Source organism: Coptis chinensis, chromosome 7 (assembly GCF_015680905.1).
Source record: "Coptis chinensis isolate HL-2020 chromosome 7, ASM1568090v1, whole genome shotgun sequence".
Classification (NCBI taxonomy): domain Eukaryota; kingdom Viridiplantae; phylum Streptophyta; class Magnoliopsida; order Ranunculales; family Ranunculaceae; genus Coptis; species Coptis chinensis.
Genome location: NC_141462.1, coordinates 47,648,663 through 47,672,231, shown reverse-complemented (window position 1 = coordinate 47,672,231; position 23,569 = coordinate 47,648,663). Strand labels below are relative to the sequence as shown.

Here is a 23,569-nt window from a genome sequence, read left to right as displayed (position 1 = left end):
AACATAAAATTTCAATTTTTTCAAAAACCAAAATATTCAATTGAATTCCGAGATTCCGTTAGAAATAACGAACTATGGCCTTAACACATTGGCATATATGATGTTATTATAGATCAGAGCATGGCCCAATATTTCCATATCGGGCAAAATATTGAACCAAAACCCATACATATATCGGTATATAGGAGATATTTCTCTTTTTTTTTAAATCGGTCAAAATATCATTTTGTAATGATATATATCAAAAATATCACTGATATATATCGGCCGATATTTTTGGCCTTGAACTGTAGAACAGAAATGCTAGTTATATAAAAAAAAAAATTAAGTCATTCTATTTTCTTTCCAACTAATTTATTTTTTGTTTTGTCTTATTTTATTTTGTTATGTTTTAGTTTTGTCATGTTGTGCTAGGCTAGTATAGGGTTATAGGGTAGCAGTGGGCAGTACTAAGAATAAAGGAAAATTGACTTTGGGTGGGAATAAAGAGTGAGAAACGGAATAGCTTTGGGTCCGTTTTTATTGACAGGTGGAGGTTTCTTACTGGACCGGAAGCAAACTAAGCATTGGAAAAATTGCAGCAAAAATGAACCCGTCGTATGCTGCACATAAACAGAAGTGACTCACCTCACATTAGAAAATGGCTCAAGGACGGTGCGTATGTGGGCATTTGGGTCGAGTGGTCGACTTCCAAAAGTAAGAGAGAGAAAGAAAATCAGTTTTTTCTTCTCTCTTGCCATCTAACATACATAGCCTACATCGCCGCTCCAGCGATTTTGCGGCTTTTACTAAAACCAAAAAGAAAGAAAAAAAAAGAAAAAAGAAAAGTGTGTGCCGAGAGAGAGAGGCAGCCTTCATTTTTATTCTAGGTTTGTTCACTCAGAGAGAGAGAGTGAGAGAGAGAGATTTGAAAGATGTTTTGGCACATGTCCTCGCTGACTGCCTCACCCGTAAACCTTCTTTGACTTTATATATTGATTTATTTATTATTCGAATTGAATTCTTGATTTTTAGGAAATTAATTTTGTAGGTGGAAGCAATTTTAGACAAGGATGAATTTAGTTTGGAAGAGCTTCTAGACGAGGACGAAGTTATTCAAGAATGCAAAGCTCTAAACAGTCGTCTAGTTAACTTGTAATCATTTTATCAAACTAGGTTTATATACTCATGTATGTATGTATGTATGGAAAATGTTTATGCAGATCTCTTGTGCTTGTTGTTTTTAGTTTTCGGGATAGAGCTCAGGTAGAGCAGTTAGTGCGGTATATTGTGGAAGAAGCTCCTGAAGATGCTGATAACAAACGAGCTTTCAAGTACATTACTCCAACTCTCTTTTCTTTTACAGGATCAAAATTCAATGAAACTTTTTACTAATTTGCTTCTTCTTAGGTTTCCCTTCATCGCCTGCGAGATATTTACCTGTGAGATTGATGTTATCCTTAAAACCTTGGTAGAGGAAGATGAGGTAATACTCTCAACTTCCTTTCTTCCTTCTATCTCTTGTCATAATTATTTCACTAATTTTCTATCTCAATCATTCAATTGCAGTTAATGAACTTGCTCTTCTCTTTCTTGGAACCAAAACATTCTCATAGCACTATGCTAGCTGGCTACTTCAGCAAGGTATAACCTCATAGGGAGAAACCAAATATTTTACTTCTAATGTTTATTTGGTTGACGGATTTATTTTGGTCTTCTAGGTTGTTGTATGCCTTATGTTGCGAAAGACGATCCAGCTTATGAGTTACGTTGAAGTAAGTTATTGCTTTAAGTTGAACACCCTTTTTCGTAGAATTCGTTGCTATTAACGTATTCCCTTGTTTATAACAACTCTATGAGAATGATTTTGATTTCTGAAGGCACTTTATTAGAAGTATGATATTTATCAGGATTGCTATTGTATGTTGTCCCCAGAAGAAATAATGGAAATTGCTTGGAGAAACGTAGATCGACTCCGTACTTTAATTTCTAAAATGGTGTAAATATCGTTCGTGATATGTCAACATCATTCCTATCTTATAATTTTGTCAATATAACATACGTTTATTGGTGTCTGAGAAGGCAATATGAAGGCACTTGGATTCAGGGAGACGGCTTTCTTATTACTATTCGTGCAGACCAACTAATCTGAACTCTCTATTAGTATATTAGTATCCATGTGAAGATGTGATTTATATTGTTCTAGATTGTTTTGAGTGGTACCTAGTTGTATTATGGTGTTGAGCTTACTATTATATGATGTATATTTGTAACTATTATTCTAGTTTGTAAATTTGTTGATATTATATAGTTGCTCTTTTTTGTTACCATTATTGTAACTGTTACTATGGCACATGCGTTTATGATTTATTAAGTAGGTGCTTTATAGAAGAGTTGGGTATCAAGGTGAGAGGCTTTTTATGACCATGGTAAACTGAACGCTTCTGGTTTCAACAGCCACTTTTTCTTGATTCGGAATTACAAACAAATACTCTTCTTAAGGCGATAGATATAACTTACCCAACAAACAATGATTATAGGGGGTTTTAGGTTTTGCTCATTGTAACTAGTTTGACATAGGGTGTAGACTTCTGGTTCTTTTTCAGGGTTTGCTCCCTTTTTCATTAAAAAAGGAAAACATTTTGTAATGGTCTACATACCCTCATGTGCATCCCACATGAAGGACCAAAACCTAAAATACTGAATTACAGAAAGGACTGGAGACCTAAATTTTCCCTTGGGTCATCCCTCCAACAAAATTAGATGAAAAAGAAGAGGTGGTGAGGAGTGAAGCTTTGTCCTTGGCCCAGTCTTGCCACACGGAAGGGCTTAAAGGGAAGAGCTGACTCATTGAAACCCTTGCACAACACAGTTTGTCGACATCCCCGAGTTACTGTAGGCTAGTATCAATTAATAATCAGTCACTTGTGTGATTCAAACACAGTTTTCTGCACATTTGGTCTAATAAACAAACAATTAGAGAGAGAAAATGGATAAGAATAAGTGTCCGTTTACTTGCTCGGATAGATTGACTGCCAAGGCTTTTTGCAAGGATTCCACCTGTTTCACATCATCTTCTTCGTTCGAGTTGGAGGAGCTACTGCTCCTCGAGTCTCCAATCTCCATCTATATCCATTTCCATGCCTTGGAAGTTAAAATATTGTGGAGAAAGAAACGGGTTGATGATGGTTTTGGTATGAATGAAGATAATGGTGGGAATTAGAGGAGGAATCCGACGTGAGTTGACTGAAAGAAGAAAGTAGTAGGACCCAACTTCCGAACTTGCGTTAGGGAGTGCCTTAGAACGGTAGAACTCCCTGGGAAGATGATTTGACTAATTTTAAATTGGAGCACTGCCCCATGAGGAAAACAAGTCTTTTGCCCTTCTAGTAATTCAGTATTTTAGATTTCGGCCCCTTCACGTAGGTATTATGAAAATACTTGTCTGGTTTTGCTTTTTTTTTTTTAATAAAAAAAGGGGCCAAGCCTTGAAATTTTTTTGAGGGCCAAACCCTAATGATGCATTATTTATGAGGAGCAAAACCTAAGAACTCCATGATTATATATTTGCATGGAAGTTGTATGCCTCACCACTATTTTCTACAAATCAGATTGTTGCGATAGTGCAGCTTCAGAAAGGAGATTTTTTCCGCTGTGGACAAAGGTTATTATCCCGCAAAATTAAGAATTTCTTTAAGGAAGTTCTATTCTTTTCTTTTTCTTTGGAGGGCTGTATAGATTTGGGAATGAGATGCCAGTTTGCTGGGAATCGGTACTGTGCTTGTAAGCTAGGACAAGAAAGAGTAAGGATATCCTTAGGGTTATTATATTCAAAGATAACTGGCAACAGTTGAGAACCCATAGCAAGCAAGGGAATCGGTTGATATATTGGGACCGAAATTGCAATATAAAGCAACTAACTTGAAGGAGTGCATATGGACCAGACCTGGGGATGGGAGTGTCAAGCTGAATACTGATTGTGCAATGTCAGATGCTGTGGTAATAAGGGACTTGCTAGAAACTCAGATGGCCAGGTATAGTAGCTTTAGAAGTTCAGGAGTTAAATGATCAGTGGTGCAAGCAATCTTTGATCGGTCAAAAGCATGGTTCATCGTGCTGCCTCAGATTCAACGAGAGCAATTCAAATACTCAAAGACAAGGAACTAGCATGATGGGATTGCTGCAATGTTACTGCATCTTTTCAAGGCACATCAAGAAGATTGACAAGAGTGAGATTCATACATGTTGAGGGAATCCAATAGAGTTGCTGTTTATTTAGCAATTCGAGAATATGAAAATGAGTGTAGCTTTTTTATGACTCCCCTAGTTATGGAACTAATGAAAATTGTAGAGAAGGATAAAGAAGGAATGATATATTTGAGACATGAATGTTGGTAGGGGTCTGTCTAATCCCAAATCTTACTCGAAAAAATAGAGAAAAAAACTCCTTAGGTTGATATAGGTGGAGAAAGTTTCAAACCAGAAGTGAGGTATAGAGAAGCAAAACTAGTTTTAGATGGTACATACTCCACTAGTATCAAAATGAATTTTTGCAAAGTACTGAATCTACTTTACGTACTTTATTTATCACTGAAAAATATAGTGAAGGAAATACAGGTCCATAGTCCATAGCTAATGTGGTGTTTATACATACACAAAATTTGGTATTACAATTGGCTGCATAGAAGATCAGTGGCAAGACAAGCATTGGCATAAGGGACCACTTGAACAGGACGGATCAACCAGGACTTGGTTTTGTAGCATCTGTGGAAGTTTCGAAAAGAGTCATATGCCAAGAAAGAGACCAGGCACGCGTATCCATGATGAAAATGCAAGTTGCTCACGTGAGTAAGGGCAATGCAGTCTTATCATATGCTCACCCATAGGCCAAGATATGCTTTAGAATTCTCGATCTGGCTAGGACATTAGCTAAACTGCTGTATTACATCATTCCCTTCGCGATGCATCTTGATTCTTTTTTCCAATCAATAGCATTTGCAGTAAGCACCCGCAGAACTAATCTACTGTAGATGGTCTTCCTGTCATGAGTGAACATTAGCTTTTTTATAGTACTACGTATATTCAATAAAAGCAAATGAGATATATCAGGTCATCACCTTATATCTTGTTATGATTTGCATAGTAATGCTGCCAAATAAGATCCTTTGGCAGTTAATATTCTCTATGCTAAAGAAGTTAACTGAGAAGGGAATACCTTTTGGGGCAAACGATTGAGATAATGTTTAGGTAGCCAGATTTTTTGGAGAAACTGTCTGAAGATTATAGCATGCATATCAACACACATGCAAGCAGCATTTAACTATATAGTAATATGTTCCAATGTAAAGATATTTCATGCATATACTAACCGTATTTCAATAAAATTGCTGGAAAATATCTCAACTCACTGACCAACAATCACATTTTGATATATATATATATATATATATATATATATATATATATATATATATATTTGTTATCAATATTGTTATTTTTCATCCCTGAAATGTTTTGTTATTTTTGCTGACAAGCTGGTATGCTTCTCCAAGGAAAGAAGAGGATGTGGGAGAGGGGATCACTTGTATAAGTGAAGGGAATTCAAACCATGTATGTAAGAGAAAGGGATGGAAACCAAAGGACAACATAGAGCTAATAGATTGAAGTGAGACCGAGAGAAAACTAAGACTGCAAACAGACCACCCAGTCTCCCTTACAAAAGCCAAATGAGTTCTGTCAAAATTTCAAAAGTTATGGACAGTATGAACTTTCAAAAGCATTCAACTCATAAGTTTATGACTCTGTGGACTTGGGTGTATTTATAGATCTATTGCAAGAAATTTGATTTAATGAACTTTTTATTTGGATTTACCTATTTGGTAAAATAATGTCAAATTGGTTTCAGCTGATTTAAATTAAGGATGAACGCTGAAGCTATGACTTTGTATGTATTTTGATTTTCATTCGATTTTGATGAGTTTAGATGTTAGACATTGGAATGTGAAACTGTGCAGTATCTTTATCTGTTGTGCGGTAGTTCATCTTAATATATACTCCAGTTGGTGAATAGTAAAGTTGTTGATAAATGCAATAGGTTTGCTGAAAAATATATAGTTAAGAAATAACACCACATCCAAATATTTTACCCTAATCATTACGTAAGTATAGCCCCTTTTTATGGGTGTCAGTGCTGCTTCATAAATTTGTAATGAGCTATTTTCCGTCTTTCCTTTTGTTCCTGGATCTTGTGGGGTTGATTTATGGGTGCATATTTTATGTTTTAACATCAGTTATAGTAGTAAAGTTCTTTCACTCTGGCAGGGGTTAAATTTGATATGGGATTGTTTCATCTGTCTTTGTGCTTCTTAAACTTGCATTACTTACCAAGTTGATTCTTATCAGGCCCATCAGGATGTAATCCAGCAGTTAGTTGATTTGATAGGAATCACATCAATCATGGAGGTCAGTAATTTATCAACAAGATTTGATCAATGTCTGGCATGTTATCCATTCCATTTAAGATTTTGGATTCAATCTTGTAAAGGTTACATTCCCTGATGAAAACCCTCTTTGCACAGGTTTTGGTTCGTCTTGTTGGTGCTGATGATCATGTCTATTCCAATTTTATGGATGTGATGCAGTGGTTAGCTAATAGCAATCTGCTGGAAATGATTGTTGATAAATTGAATCCATCTGTAAGCATCTAGATTGTATGTTATTTTGCATTAATTCATTAGCTAAAATTGGTGCTAACAAGTTTAACTGTTTTGAGGGATTTCTCTATTGCATTAGAACATCAACATTCTGTAGGCATCATTGATAGAGAAATATATCTACTTTTGCATATTTTTCCTAGACTCTACTTTTACCCTTTTTTCCCCCCTCTAATTGTTAACTTTGAAAGATATATCCGTGGTTATGGTCAGTGACTGAGTGGGATGCGTAGTGTTTTATGCGTTTCTTATCTGGAGAGATCATCAAAAACTGGAAGAAGTATATAGAATAAGTGTGATGCTAACTGTTTTGCATTTTGGGTTGATGATGAAATTATGTTTGGATCTTTCAGTTTGGCATTTTGTGGGCTTTCCTAGAATGGGTCAAAATGTTTTGGGGAGATGTGATGAAAAAGATATATCAACGTGAACAGTTTCTTTACACGTTCCTCTGGAGGAAATATAAAATATCTATGATAATTAATCATCTATTAGAAGTGAGAATATATCTTAGTCCCATCATTGATAGGTGTAATAAATGTATGTTTCTAATTCAAAGCATAGTTTCCAAAAAACCTTCAGTTTGGCCACTGTGCTCTCCTCAGTAGCAGCATCTATTCAAAATTGTGACAAACTATGCCCTTTTTGGAAGAAAAATGCCAAAAAATAGCTTCGCTTTGATTGGATGCCGAACACTAAGCTGGTATTGTCACATCTCGTCATGGCATTCATAAACAAACGTCATTGGTCACTGTAACTATAATTCATAGTATATGTTTACTCACAAATCCCGTGTTACTTTATTCTTTAACCATGATTTACTATGGTTTACCTTTCATAATTGTCAGAAGTGTAGATTGAGTGATGTGCTTTGAGTTTCTGAGTTCTGGCTTGTTTACTGCTGAGATCTTTTATCTTTTTTGTTCCTGACGGATTTCTCTCACATGGTCAGAATCCTCCAGAAGTTCATGCTAATGCAGCTGAAACGCTCTGCGCTATTACTCAAAATGCTCCATCTGCTCTGGCTTCGAAACTCTCTACACCAAGGTTTTCATTTTGCGTTATTTTATAGGCTGACAAAATCCGAATTTTTGTTTTCTGCTGTACTGAAACGCATATAGGCTGAAAGGTTATTTCTTTATTTGACTTATTTGCAGTTTTGTTGCAAGAATATTTGCTCATGCACTAGAAGATTCACAATCAAGATCTGGCCTTGTGCACTCACTGTCTGTTTGTATTTCTTTGATGGATCCTAAAAGTTTGGCTTCTCCCTTATTTCATTCCATTCGGAACCAACATCTGTACGAGTCACCTGTCACTGTCAATCCTGAGACTGTTAGTGCTATGCTTCCAAAACTTGGTAAGTTTTGACTAGTCAGTTAAATCAGTTTCAAATTACGTGATGTGTTTCTTCATTAAGTTTTCTTGACCAAAGTTACAAGGGCTACAAGCATATGTCATGGTTTAAACTTACGTCACCCTTTTTTTAAATACCTGTTTATTCTGATTGATAGTATTGTGAAAGCGTGTCTCACCATCTATGGTCTATAACATTATTCTAATCTTGATAAGTTGAACAGTGTGTCATGTGTTTAATGGTTTTCTTATATATATCAGGCTATCTTATAAGCTCACTGTATGTTAGCTGTCTTACCCCTGGATCACAGTATTGTGAAATGTGTCAATCCGTACGTGGAGTAAGGTTGGCCTTTATTCCATGATAAGTTTGTGGGTCCTTTTAAAAAAAAGTAACTTAGTATCTACAGGGTGGTGACGTTGTTGGTGTTTCTTTAGTTATTGTTTATATGATTTATTTTGCCATGCTATTTTTATTTAGTTTAGATGGAAACATTTTAAGTTGCTTTTAGCCTTTTTGCTTGACTCTGCTTTTCATAAATGGGGATGTGAAGTGGAGTCAGAACAGGGGTGTGATTGATTGCATTCAGTGATAAACCATTATAAAAAGAAGTATACAAAGGAATTCTTCACCAATTTCAAGAACTTTCACTCGTATAAATAGTCGTCGTGTCTTCCCTATATAGTATTTCCCCATTAAATCATTCTTGAGTGTTGTACAGTTTTCCCTTGTATGCTCTTATCTTGTGGTTTATGGGTGAAAGTTTCCCCTATGGTCTGAACACACTAGATTTTCAGATTTGTTGATGTTTCACACTTATCATATGGAAAAGCAATGAAGCATTCCTGTTTACTTTTTGAGTGTTCGAGTAAGATGCCTTATTGGCTGGCTATGTAAAATGGGTTGGACGTGGTGTATTACTGTGATAGATTCTTGATCTTGCTTCCTTTCTATTCTTTTTTTACATCACATATGAACTCTCAACTCTGTAGTTCTATTGGCTAAGAAAAGGACAAAGGAAAAATGGAGTTCATATGATGGGAATGTGTAGTGGAGTGGACCTGTCCAATTCAAGCTCAAGTCTAAGTTATTATTCTTACTGTTTTTTATCCAAGTCACTTTGACACGGGTACGTGTTGGTGTCTGACATGGATAAGGAGTACCCGACACGGGGACACATTTAATTTAAAAAGAACATGTTACTATTCTTTAGTTACCCAACTAAGTATTGGGCTCAAGACTTTACAAAGTGCCTCCTTACAATAACTATGAAAGTGGCATATTATGGAGTTCTAACTATGTTAATATATTATTTTCTCATTATTTAAGGGTATTATAGAAACTCTAGTTTGAAATCGTGTGCATAATGTGTCCTATGTGTCCGACATGCGTGTCCGTGTGTCTATCTCTAACACGAAGTTTTTTTTTTAAGAATATGAAGTGTCCATGTTACATAGGTTTTTATATATTTTAGTAGTTGGTTGTGTCTGTCTCTGACATGGACTTTTTTTAAAGAATATGAAGTGTCCATGTTACTTAGGTTTTTATATATTTTAGTAGTTGGTTCACGTGTCATTAGACTATTCGTTGGCTTTGTTGTCACGCAAACCCTATCTTATAAACAAGTGCATGTAATAGATTAGAAATTGGATTTTGGTTAATGAAAAAGTGTTAAAAGCTGAGGCTTTTAGGGTTTATCCCCCTTCCCCTAATTGTAATTTAGGGTTTTATCTATTAAATTGATGTTTGATCGATTAGTCGAAACTTCCGCCAATTGGATCACATCATTATATCTTTATGATGATCTTCCTGTTACAGGTTGTTATTGCTTGCTTTACCTGTTTGAAAAACATAAAGCGCCATACATTGATACCCATTATCTCCTTTCGTCATTATATTGGTGACAAAGGTGCTGGTGATATGGCATTTATGTTGGTTGAGCATTGAGGCCTAGATGGGTTCAAGGTCGCTCCAAAGATTGATGCTTTGTCCATTTCTCATTTGCAACTTGCAAATGATACACTGTTCAGGGCCTTGGTGGGAAAGTCTCTCTCTCTCTTGTTTTTTGACAAAACTTTGAGGGATAGTCACAAGCCTTATATAGTTTCTTTTGTGCTTCGAGATGGCTTCCGGATTGAGAATTACTTTGGGAAAGTCCAACGTGTATGGAGTGGTTGAAGTGAATGATATTGCCACATTAGGGACACTCGTTCACAATGTCTAGTCGTTTTAGCAATAAGCTTATATATCTATTATTATGTATACTAATCTATTGGGCGTATACTAACCATAGATTTTCTTATTGCTAAAGTTTTGGACATTGTCAACGTGTGTGCTTTTTGTGGATCAAAGGAAGGATATGGATCCTATCCTAGTTCCGTGTCACTTTTGAATTTGTGATTTCTTGATTTTTATTTTAATATTTTTGTATTTTTATGTGTGTTTTTTTTTTTTTTTTTTTATGTGGGATAGTATAGTATTGTAATGAGTGGGGTGTGCGCAAGATTAAGAATAAAACACATCTCAACCTCAAGGCGCTCTGCCTCTGTGAGGCTTAAGCCTCAGGCACGCCTCAATTGCAAAAGAAAGCTTAACTTTAATTTTTATTGAAATTGAACAATTTTCCATATGGATAAGGTTATTTTGTCCTTTGAACAAAGATTAAGGGTGGTTGTGAGAAGAAAAAGTGAAAAAAATTGGGAAAAACGCAAGTTTTTTGTGTCCTGTGTTACTCTCTTATTAAATCTTAAGCCTCAGTGTGCTGATCTCCCAAAAGGCCTAAGGCGCGCCTCAAGGAGTAAGCCTCAGTCTGTTGGTTAAACACTTGGGCGTGCGATTGTGATGTTGTTAGCAGAACTTTGTATGCATAGCCTCATTCTATGTTAAGGTTTCCACCTTTGGGTGTAATGTTTACCATTTTGTTATTAACTCATTATATCTCTTTTATTTAACCGAGGATAAACGTCTTCACTAGTTCATTGTAACACCAGATGTCTTGTATAACATAATATTGTGTCCGACTTGAATTTGTGAACTGGGAAATTTTATATTGGCTTGCTAAAATTGTTACGTACTTTGCTTAAGTTTATGGTAATGGAGATATTTGCCGTTTTATGCTCATTGCAAGCATCCACCATGAACTGAAACCTGATTTGTGTTCTTTTGCTGTAGTTTGTGTTTACAATCAGGGATCACCATCTTTTTACTGAACCTATGCTGCAAAAGTAGTTTTTTATCTTGGAATGTTTAATAGCATTAACAATTTGGCCGCTATGTTTTCATGCAGGTGATTTCCTTATGCTTCTGAATGTCTCTTCTGACGAGAAGATTTTACCGACCACATATGGTGAATTAAGGCCTCCTCTCGGGAAGCATCGCTTGAAGGTACATCCTCACTCTACGTAATGAGTTACTGTAGTTTGGCTATTTATTTAATAATTTTTAATTTCAGTTGGAAAATATAGCTTGGTTACAATCCAAAATTTATACTCTGGACTTCTGGAGAATTGGTAGACCTCTCTAACCTATTATTAAGGTTGATAATATGTAGACCTGAAACCATTCTTCAATCTTACAATGTCCGAGTAGAATACAGGTAAGTTTCTGATGTAATCGAGTGGTTGTGTTTTGATGGCTTCAACGAACTGTCAAACTCCAATTACTTTGTTTCTTGAGATATTAGTACGTTATACCATCTCGTGTGTGATAGTGAAATCATTCAGTTTGTACCAAAAAATCTTAACTTTTACAGTAACATATACTACATGTCTACATCACGAAAAAAAAAGAAAAAAACATTTCTTGCAGTTTGTTTACCCATGAATATATTCTTGTAGCCAGAAATCGTATTTCATAAATTTTTAAACAGTAATAGTGTTGAGTGTCGTACAAATTACATAGTGGTAAATCATGCGTACTATGCACAGCTTTCACAGTTCAGTTGGTTAAAGTGGGTTTCTTTTTTTTTGCCTGAATAGTTTTGGGTTTCTTTCCAAGTTTTCTTCTGTTGTGCTTTTATTTTTTAAAGTTGTTTTTAATTTTAAATGCCTTTCCCGCCTTACAAACTGCCCCACCTTACAAAAGGCGCCTGCCTAAGTGGCACCACTGCTGCTGGGCAGGTCATGGGTGGACTTTATAGCAGGCGAGGCCCGCCAAGGCGTTGGCGTTTGCAGTATCTTATTCATTGTAATTTCAGTTTGTATTCTCTTGAAGCCCTTCCTTCTTATGTATGTTACTGATAAAATTGACTTGACTGGGTTTTAACTGTTTTAACCAGTTATCAACCTTCATTTACTTGTTTTCCAGTTCTTGTGATAGTGAAATAGTGTGCATTGTGTTTAGTGCTCTCCCCCCCCCCTCCTCCTCCCTCTCCTCTTCTTCTTATCACAGTCTTCTCTAAATGTCTATTCCTATCTGTCAGATTGTGGAGTTTTTTGCCGTGGTGTTGAGGACTCAGAATGAACTTGCTGAGAAAGAACTGGTTCGCGTGGGTGTGATCAAGAGAATTCTAGATCTCTTTTTTGAGTAAGTAAATCATTATTTCATTTCAGACCAGTTCCCTTGAGGTTAGTGGTTATAGTTTCCTTTGTTTTTTACAATGTATGCAGGTATCCATTCCATAACGCATTGCATCACCTTGTAGAGAGTATAATAAATTCCTGCTTGGAGAGCAAGAATTCTTGTATTGTTGATCATCTCTTCCAAGAGTGTAATTTACTTGGAAAATTTCTCCAAACAGACAGTCATCCCGTTCTCTCCACTGATGTAAATAAGGTACTTTAGACTAGAGCAACTCATTTAAGAGTTTGAAACACAACTCTGGCTATATCGTTTTTTTTTTCGTTATCTTTATTTTTTGATTTCTTTCTTTTTTCGCCTCTATCTAATTGAAGTTATGGTTTTGAAAGAACTAAGTGTTGGGGAATACAGTTAAATTGAGTGATACTTTCTCTTAGCTTTCTGTCATTTAGCATTTATTGTCAACCTGAAATGATGTAAAGATGTGGTCACTACTAAATAATAACCTCCCACATCAACTTTCTGTTAGCTCTTTATTAAGCAAAGGAGCTTACAATTGAGATTCACTTTCAAGCTATGTGGCAGATTTCATTAAACCATTTACAAAGATCTCATATTTTTATACAAACATGTATATCCAAAGATTGTGTTTATGGTGGTAACAAGCTATTTTTCATATCTGGCAGCCAACAATCTCCTCTTCTGGAAGGCAGGCACCCCGAGCAGGCAACCTTGGGCACATTACACGAATTTCTAACAAACTTATCCAACTAGGAAATGGCAATACCCAAATTCAGGCATACCTACAGGTTTGTAACAAGTTAAATTCATCTTGATGTAAGATTATTTGATTTTTGGAGTATCCTTGAAATGGATAAAGAACAGAAATGAATGCTGACTGCTCCAGAAGGTTCATCCTTTGGTTCAAGTCATTGCACAAGTGCAGAATTTTTACTATTTATTGTCTACTTGGTGGGATTAGCTGTAGTAGCATCCTCTTGCTGTGGAGTTATAAAATCAATTTTTTGGTTGGCCCTAGTTTGGACCCCCAGTGCCAAGGAAACACTAGCAGAAACTGTTAGGTTTCTCAGAGGTCAACATTTAATGCAAGTGGAGCAGCAGACGGAATGTCCATCTCGAAAATCTGCTTTCCTTATTCACATAAGGATTTTTGTAACCTTATCGAGATTTCAGAATGAAATTGGTTTTTCAGAACACTGTCCATAAAAAAATGTTTTGTTAAGGGTGGGGTGAAGTTGTTTAGATTCCTGTTCAAATCGGGTAATTTTTTGGTTGTCATCGAAAATCTGTTTGAATAAATAATTTCACTTTTACTACCATTGAAACACATTTTATAAAAGTTCTAAAAGAATATAGTTGCTATGCAAAGCACTAGTTTTGTAGGTTGTTTATAAGCCCAGGAGTAATGGGACTTTAAGAATATCTTATTATGGATGTATTTAATAAGGTTTGATAGACCTAGATGATGTACAAATGCTGAAACCTAAGTCACATTAACATGGATACCCGTGTCTGTTCCAACACGGATGCAGTGCCCGACACGGCGACCTATATGAATTAGGACAAGGGACACAGCTAATTGAAAAGAAAACTACTCGTATTCTTTAGTTACAAAATTAATTCTTGGGCTCAAGTCCTTACAAAGCGCCTCCCTACAAATAAATAACTATAACAGTGGCATATAATGGAGTTGTAACAATGTCGATAGATTATTTTCTTGTCTTTTAGGGTATAGTTACCTGTTACCCTAGTTTGAAATCTTATACACATGTCCGTGTGCGACACAGATTTTTTTTTAGAATATGAAGTCCATTTTACTTGGGCTGAAACCATAAGATAAAGTAGTAAATTGGCGTTCCTTGATTCCCACATTCTATTTTATAAGCTACCTACAACGGCGCACATTCAAGATGTTCTTTGAACTAATTTACTTTTCATGCTTGGTTGGTTTTGCACTTTATGTTATGTCTCCCTCATTACATACTGCACGAATTATTACCGGTGAGCATTTATCTATTGTATGTTATTCTTCAGTCATAGATAAGTGCATATCTGAAAAGTACATAGCGGAAAAGTACATATAGAATTGCTTTGACGCATCCAAGAAGATAAGTACGTATCGGGGAAAAGTAACGATCCCCACAGATTGCCAGTATTTTCTTCTGCTTTGAATCAGCAAACTTGGTATCTATTCAAGTGAGCGACGACTGTCGCTCGCGACATTTACTTTTACTCTTCTAGTTTGGGCTGAACTGTAAACTCTGTAGCCCATAATTTAGCTTCCAGGGGAAGTCAGGCACTGCAGTATTTAAGATCATGGTTTGGCAGGATATGATCGATCTATGTAGGGTCTCTTGTATCTCCTTGAGGAAGCTCCCATTGGACGGTTCCCTTTGCTTTTGCATATGTAAAAGTAAATATTTTTTTTGAAGAGGGGGGAATTAAAGCAAATGTTTTACGGAGTCCAATTTTTTCATATTCTTTGTACCGGTGTGAAGCATTCTATGCAGGGGGACGTACATTTGCAACCAAAGAGTTTGAAGTTTTCCCCAGTGCTATTTGGTATGAGCTGCATCGATGCAACTACTTTTCATCTCTCTCTCTCTATCTATTTCGGTTTGGGTGGGCTAGTGGTCAGGTGAAGATATCATATGGTTGTGGGGTGTGGAAATGCATTTTAAAAGTTATGGAATTGTTCCATAATTTTATTAGATTTGAGTTAGGAGATAGAGAGAGCTTTCGTTTTTGGTAGGGATGTATGGGTGGATGAGCAACCTCTCTTTCGGGTCTTCCCAAGGTTATATGTTGTATCTGACTTTAAGAATCGTCCAGTTTGTGATTTCATGAGGAGGAATAGTGGTAGTATTGTGTGGGATCTGGGTTTTCTATGTGCTCTCACTAACAGGGATATTGTGAGTGTAGCTGCTCTCACAAAAAAACTAGATTCTATTCCTTTGGTGAGGCCAGAAAAAGATAAACGTCTTTGGTCTTTTGACAAGAAGGGAAGATTTTGTATCAGTTCTTGTTATTTTGTTTTCCACTCTCTAACCCTCTCTCCTAGCTGGGTAAATTCTCCATTTTTCCCTTTTAATGTTATTTGGGGTTCCAAAGTTCCTTCGAAGGTTGCGTTTTTTTGTTTGGTGTGCTTCTTTGGGTAGAATATTAACAGTAGATAACCTTAGGAGAAGACAATTCAAAGAGCATCTTGTCAATTTTTGCCCTCTTTGTTTATCGAATGGTGAATCGGTGAACCATACCCTCATTTCTTGCCCCTTTTCTCTTGGCGGGTTTGGAACCATTTTATGTATTTGTCAAATGTTTATTGGGTGTTCCCTAATTCGGGGAAAAAGGTATTAGCTTCTTGGTTCTTGAATGTCCATTCTCAAAAGTGACGTTGTATTTGGGGAATGATACCATTTGCAGTGATGGGGGGCATTTGGTTGGAAAGGAATAAGAGACTTTTTGAGGGAGTTGAGACGACAACGGAGAAGGTAGTGATGTCTATCAAGGGATTTCTCTTTTCTGGACAAAGGTTGATGAAGAGATGCAGAATATTCCCTTTGAGTATTTTGTGTGTAGATGGGAGTCTCTTATGTTTTGATTGGATCTTTGTAATCTTTAGTTTTTCATTTTCAGTTTATTCTCAGAGGAGATTTTTTGTATTGGTTTGGATACCTCATCCTAACCTAACTGTATTATTTTGTTTCATATATTTATAAAATATATCTATTTACCGATCAGCAAAAAAAAAGAGGCCTCCAACATTACAATGCAAAAAGAAACATCAAACATTACAACCCCACGAACTCCAACAGTAGTGCCCTAATACCAAAGTATTTTGGTTAAGTTTTGAATCGAGTGGTATTAGTTGCCACTTGAAGAGTTTTGCGTGGTTATGTCCAGTGGGTGTATTGGGTAAGGCTGGTGGGCGGAGGAGAACAAATTATGGCTATTCTTCTTACAAATTATGTAAGTAGGAACTTAACGAAACAAAAAGATAATGTTAAATGGGAATTCTAGGACTTGTCTAACTCTTTGGATATTTTTGGTATTTTAGTTTTTCTTGATAATTCTATATTTGTATATAATTGTCCAACATCCCTATTCATAACTCCTCGCACCATGTACATGCCCAGACTCAAAACCTATGGAACATGCTCCCTAGGTCTTGCAAGTGGACCATAGCTATGCTCGGTATTCTTAGTTGGCGTATCAAGTACCCCTGATGATAGATGTGTTATTGTGTTTATTGATAAAATTTTAGTATATTATTGTTATAGAATCATGTGTATATATATTATGGGAACCTGATTCTTATATCTAATGAGAATTCGTAGAGGTTCATGGTTTCTCAGTTGAGCAATGAATAAAATTTCTTCCCTAGATTTGGTTTTATTCGTGTGTGATTTGATTATTTGTTTTATGCAGGAAAATGGTGAATGGGTCGATTGGGAAGCTACTGTTCTACAGAAGCGCAATAATGTGGAAAATGTTTACCATTGGGCTTGTGGGTAAGTTTCTACTCCTACCGTCTAGGGTGTATAAATTGTTATAGAAGTAATAGATGGTTTCACAAATTTGCATAATTTGTGGTTATACAGCTCCATCTGAGATCCTAAAAACATCTCAATGGAATGGGATTAGTTATGCTAACAGTTATGATATTCTCTGAACAATAGAATGCGAATGGGCTCAGTCGTTTGTTTTTAATTAGAATGCTGAAGACACACATTCCTATTCAGTTCTTCTAGTAGAGCAGAAGGAACTAATTCTAGTTTTTTTTGTCTTTTATTATATTATTATTCATTTTTTAACTTATATTCCCTATTTTAAAGTTACCATTTAGTTTCTGCCATGCGTCTCGTAGATTTGGGGTCTGTTTGGCCCGAGTTATTCCAGTTGTTGATTACGTGAACTCTTCGTCTGGTTGCAATATGTAGCGACAAACTTTGGGGTAGTCTGGGCATATTCTGGTTGTCTAACATCTTTTTGGCCAACTTTATAATAGGGTGCGCCACGTGGCTACGTCCTTTAAAATCGCATAATTTCAATGTTGGATGTAATTTTGCTTTTGGAGTCGACATCTGTTGTGTTGAAGTTTTTCAGTTTGTGAGTGTTTGTTTGCTGTTTTAGGGAGGAAGCTAGGAAATGAAATTTGTAACTGTTATTACTTAAGCATAACACTTCTGCATCCACAGTTTTGGCTGAAACTGGTGATTTTTTTTTAGCTATTAAAATATGTACTTTTAGAGTGAATTTTTCTTTGGAGGGAACATTTTCATTTTCCAAGTGTTAATTTGCTTGTGTGTTTTTTTTTCAACTTCTTCCGCGCGGGGTGGGGGGGTGGGGGGGGGGGGGAGGGATCTATTTCATTTCACACAGCCTTTAAGGTGGCGAAGACAAATTTCACCTTATTATCTTGCATAAACCTTAGGAAGAAATAAAGATAGGGACTAGAATTACAAATGAGTCATAGGGAGCTCCTCTATAAAGGATCCAAACTGGAATTGAAGATGAATACCAAATTATCTCTTTTTACGTAAAAACCAGCCTTGTTATCTGTCATGATTTCCTTCTTTTCTGCCTAAGCTGGATGTTTAAGTAAATATGGCATGGTTTATCCAATTCCTTCTTTTTTATTTCTTTCAATTTTATTCTAAATAAATATGACTAGACTTTTCTGTCAGTTCTAAGTGGCGTCTTTTAGATTAGATGATTGCTTGGCCTTTAGTATGTGTCAAGTCTGTTACTCAAATATTGGACTGTATTTACCCAATTCCTTAGGTAGGTATGAAGTTTAAGACGGGGTTATACCTAGGGCTGTCAATGGATCGGTTTGGGTCGGATTCTGGAAAACCCGAACCTGAACCCGAACCGATAAGATAATTGGGTACCCGAAACCAAACTGAACCAATAATATTATATTTCATCCGAAACTGAACCAAACCGACCTGAAAACTATAAAATCAATTAAATCCTAAATCAGCTACACAATTGATAAAACCTATACAAAATTAATCACAAATATTACTAAAATGCCATCTTATCGGTTCGGGTTCATATCGGTTTGGTGGTGGGCAAACCCGAAACCAAATCAATATCTTATCGGAACTCAAAATTGAACCCATTACTGAAGTGAAACCGAAATACCAAAACCCAAACCACTTTTTATCGGTTTGGTTGACAGCCCTAGTTATACCTATCAATTATAATGGACTATAAGTTCTTTCACATGTCTTTGACGTTTCCTTTTATACGCACACAGACACCTGTCTTCGCATTTCTTAGTTTGATTATGCTATTGTCCATGCAGCCGTCCAACTGCATTGCAGGATAGGACGAGGGATAGTGATGAGGATGACATCCAGGAGAGAGATTACGATGTTGGAGCACTAGCTAATAACTTGAGTATGGCCTTTAGATACAACATTTATGAAGACGATGACACGGAGGAGGTATTGAGTATGGAGGTCAACTTGGTTAAGTAAATCGATGAATTGCTTTTCTTTTTTTAAAAAAAATAACAAGTAATGTTTATAACACATTTTTTCCCTGTCTGCCTGTTCACAGGGCCGTGGATCTCTTGAGCGAGATGATGAGGTACTTTTACAAGTTTTTCTTTTTTTATGGGCTGCAAATTGTTAGGGCTGTCTCGGTATAGTGTATATGCATATGGATATCGCTTGGTTATTTGTCTGGAACGTAGTAGAAACATTGAACAAAAGAACAGTAGTTAAAACACCAAGAATACCAACAATGTTGATTATAAACAGGGTCACAGTTGGAATCTTTATTGTCATTATCAACTTAATACTGATTAAGAATAAAAATGCAGGATGTCTACTTTGATGATGAATCAGCTGAAGTTGTGATCTCATCTTTGAGGCTTGGTGATGACCATGAAAGGTATAGTTTTCAAGTATTTAGTGCAATTTCGGTAATTTTTGTTTTGTTTCTTTGGTTCGTTTGATTCCTAGAACAGTCTGAACTTACTGCCCATGATGGAAAAAATCTTCTTGCAGATGCGAGACTTGTTGTGTTGCATTCTTTTAGAAAAAGAAATACTATAGCTTGTTTAATAATGATGGACAGGTCTTTATTTTTCTTGTTGCAGCAGTTTGTTCACAAATTCCAACTGGTTCGCTTTCAATGATGAACAAATTGGTAATGACTCTCTTAGTACTTCAGAGAAGATGAGTGAGATCAACTTGAATGCAACATCAAATGCTTGCAGCAGCAGCAGTGACGATGAGGTGGTGGTTGGTGAGGATGATGATTTGATTGACAGCACATCTTCTGATCGTACATCAGGGCCCGGCACAAGTTCCTCAGATGAGTTTACTTTGGACGTTTCTAAAAGTGATGAAGAGATGAGTTCTCCAGATGAGAAGGCAAGTCCCTCTGGCTGCAAGGATTTCTCTCAGAATGATACAGCTAAAAATAACGAGTCAGTTAGTGATAGGCCATTGCCCGATTGGGTTGGATGGCGAGAGACAGCAGATACGCATGTTGGTGGATCAGATTCGGGTGCTTTTGGTGAAAATGGTAGATCTGATGTTGACTTGTCTGGTCCTGCGGATCCAATTGGTTCGACTTCCGCCTCTTTGTCAAATGGTAATGTCAAAGAACCAAATGATACTTCAAGCTCTATGGATTCTGAGAATGGATCAGTTGGGACCCACACAAGTTGTAGAGCTGCTGTGCCATCATTGTTTGAAGAGGATGTGGAATTTGTCGGTGTGGAACCAGAGGGCACAGAGAAGGCAATGGAACAAGCCCTGAAAGAAGGGACGGTTGGAGAAGCAGGGGCTCTTAAGAGGAGCTTCACACCAAAGGAGTTGGAAAAGAAGTCCGAGGAAGATGGAGAAGGGATGTTGGAGTTCAATGATACAAACTACTGGAGGGTTGATCAAGAAGTGGCTGTTGTTCAGCAGTGAGTAACTTCTGTTGGGTTAGTCTTCTCCCAAAAGCTGGAACAATGATGGCAGTTTTTTTCTGGCTGTTGTGTACGTATGACATTTTTCTAGGGGGGACTCGATGGAGGTCGTGTTTAGTTATTGTTTGAAATGTATCATTGTCATTGGAGGATACTGCTTAAAGTTTGATTGTTCGGATCTCATTTAGGGTTCCCCAGTTTCATCAGTGTAGTTGAATGATGTTTCTTATTTTCTTTTCACTTTTTTCAGTTAGTTGACTAGGTAAGTGTTCCATCTCTGCAGTGTCGGTTGCAAAATTTATTATTGAAATTTGTCATAGGGAAAGTGCAAAGGTCTCACCAAAGAAAGTAAGAACGAATTGTTGTTGTTTTTTAGTTTCCGATTTCTAATCTCACAGGTTACTATTGAATCAGCTTGACGGGTATTGTTAAACTGTCGATGTCGTGTATAGTCCATGTTAAGATTAGGCAAACATGATCAGTTGATGTCAGTGTGCAACACTAAAGCTGTTCTGACATCTTCTGGAGGTGTGATTTGGAGGACTGTTCCTACTATCGTAGGGAAGAAGGGAAACGGGTTCAGCAAAGCTATGTCTCAGGGCATCACCAATGAGGCCCTCAAACTATCAAACTAGATGATGAGCATATCAGCATTTTAAAGGTTAGGTTAAAGGAGAAACAATTGGACGGGCGGCGGTATTGACACCCCATAAAATGGGACTAGTACCCTTTTGGATGATATAGGTCACCAAATAAGCTGTTCAAGCCACTAAATAAATGTTTCAAGACACTATATAACATTCAAAAGGGGTGCTAGTCTTATTTTATGGGGTGCTAATACCGCGGCCCATTTATAAAGGACCTCTAAAGGAGGGATTCTACAATGCACCTCTAAAATCAAGATTAAAATCCTGAGAAACTTATCAATCGATATGATATTGGAATGGTGGCAATATTCGGGTCCTTAAACTAAGTTGGGAGTGGTAGAAGAACAAATTTTATATCCATGTGCTCCAATGTTTTTAAACTGACAAAGAATAAATGAAAAACATAAAATTTGCTCGTGTTGCATTTCGAACTTGGGATCCTGTATGGGCTGCAAATACATTTAAGGGTTAACTAGTATTACCCCCCACTAGATGAGCCAATTAGGATTTCCCCCCACTAGATGGGAAATTAGAGTCTTCCCCCTAAATACACAAAAAAAAAAGTCAAAGTGGGTTGACCAAAAAAATTTTGTGTGTATTTAGGGGGGAGACCCTAATTTCCCATCTAGTGGGGGGGAAATCCTAATTGGCTCATCTAGTAGGGGGGGTAACACTAGTTCACCCTACATTTAATAGCAATTGTAAGCCACAAATAGAAAACACTAGTTTTCGAACCTGTCTTGTGAACGGGTGTTGTTACATGATATTTTTTGAAAATTAAATTAATAATTAAAAATCCTTCCTTAAGAAATATCAATCCTAAACATGTTCTGAATTAATGGATTGTTCATGAATTTGCATTATGAATTGTACTGCTACTAACACATAGCAATATTATGTGTATTGATGCCGTTACGGTATTTGCATACTTAATGGATTGTTCATGAATTTGCATTATGAATTGTACTGATACTAACACATAGCAATATTATGTGTATTGACGCCGTTACGGTATTTGCATACTTCATTTGGGCAATAGGTTATGGCATATATATGAATCTTCATAGATGGATCTAGGGGGTGTCGTGTTGGGGCTGTCAAATCCCTTAAGATTAGAAAAACTCCACAACATAATAACTAATTACTTAAAAAAAATCTTCAGACTATAAGAACTCGCACCTCCCAAATTTATTTGCAAACTTCCACTACCACATCTAGAGCTGTCAATGGATCGATTTGGGTCGGATTCTAGAAAATATTTCATCTGAAACCAAACGGAACCAATAAGATATATTGTAAATTGATCGAATCCGACCTTGACCCGAAAACTATAAAATCAATTAAATCCTAAATTAAATCGATTAATTTAAGCCATTTTGTTGATATTTATGGTTTAGACATTCTGACCAAAAAAAAAAAAAATGCATACTGTGTGTGCATGTGTGTTTTATTTTTGGGAGGACATAATCTCGCACCCCCTGGGTCCGTCCCTGTGAATCTTGCTTCTTGTATCATCTATTATTACTGTGTGAACGTGTATTTCACCCTCTAAGACTCAATGTCTTTTCCTCCCTTTTTCTCTCCTAACACTACTCTATTTATACCCCCCTCCCTCGCACCACATCCGTCCACCTGTCTCCCCATCTCTCGCTCCTCGGCCTTCCACGCGTAAGGTTTTGGTCCACCTTTGCACTCCGTGGTACGATATTGTACACTCGACTCTGCTGCTTGTCTTACTTTGGGCTTACTATTCCCAGCTATCCTTTACTCCCGACTCTAGTTATTGCAACTTGCATCGGTCAATCGACCCTTGATCTTGATAGTCGTGGATCCTACTACCATAGATGCCCCTTCTCGATGCCGCGGCCTATGGAGACAGACCTGGGATCGAGAACCTTATCCTCCTTTTCATTATCTAGATTCGATTGGTCTTCCCTCGTGGTTTGCACGCGCCGCAGGCCACTCATTGCGCGCGCCGTTCCTGTGCCTCCTCGTGTTCTACACCCCCACGTGTCAAGCTCCTTGCGGCTCCTCTGCTGTCCTTTCGGTTTCCGCACCTGGACAATTACCCTTTGCCCCCGCACTATTTAAACTCCCGCTTCCATTCTCTCCCTCACTTTTTTCACTTGGCTTTTCTTGTTTCGCATCTCTCTCCCTCTCTCCAACTTCACTGCTCTTTCTCACCTGCATTCCTTCCCTTTGGTGTGGCTCCGGTCGGATTTTGACGTCGTTGGGCTCAGGTTCAGGTTGGTCTTTCTTGGTTTTTGCTATTCTTATCTTTTTATCCGAATGGTTTGCATCTACACCTTCCCTTTATAACTCCCCTTACAACTGTTAGCATCGTCTTTCCTTTCCAGCTTGTTCATCTTCCTCTCGATGTCGACGACGACCTCCGAGA

At 37.0% G+C, this 23,569-nt stretch overlaps 1 protein-coding gene across 4 annotated transcripts; it reads left to right on the top strand.

Moving 5' to 3' along the window:
* The first annotated feature begins 642 nt into the window (after window positions 1-642).
* LOC147487744 (uncharacterized) lies at window positions 643-20,800 on the top strand. Of its 4 annotated transcripts, none has more exons than XM_086575273.1 (19): window positions 643-950; window positions 1,031-1,134; window positions 1,227-1,313; window positions 1,390-1,465; window positions 1,549-1,623; window positions 1,701-1,754; window positions 6,382-6,441; window positions 6,558-6,674; window positions 7,645-7,739; window positions 7,850-8,052; window positions 11,336-11,433; window positions 12,470-12,573; window positions 12,657-12,822; window positions 13,254-13,376; window positions 17,017-17,099; window positions 18,902-19,043; window positions 19,159-19,188; window positions 19,424-19,494; window positions 19,706-20,800. In XM_086575273.1, the coding sequence occupies exons 1-19, from the start codon at window positions 915-917 to the stop codon at window positions 20,523-20,525; spliced, it is 2,544 nt and encodes an 847-aa protein (XP_086431399.1). In that variant the 5' UTR covers window positions 643-914; the 3' UTR covers window positions 20,526-20,800. The 4 variants fall into 4 exon arrangements, with proteins under 4 accessions (XP_086431399.1, XP_086431398.1, XP_086431397.1 ...); XM_086575272.1 differs by having other exon boundaries at window positions 699-950; window positions 19,703-20,800; XM_086575271.1 differs by having other exon boundaries at window positions 743-950; window positions 18,902-19,067.
* Window positions 20,801-23,569: the final 2,769 nt, after the last annotated feature.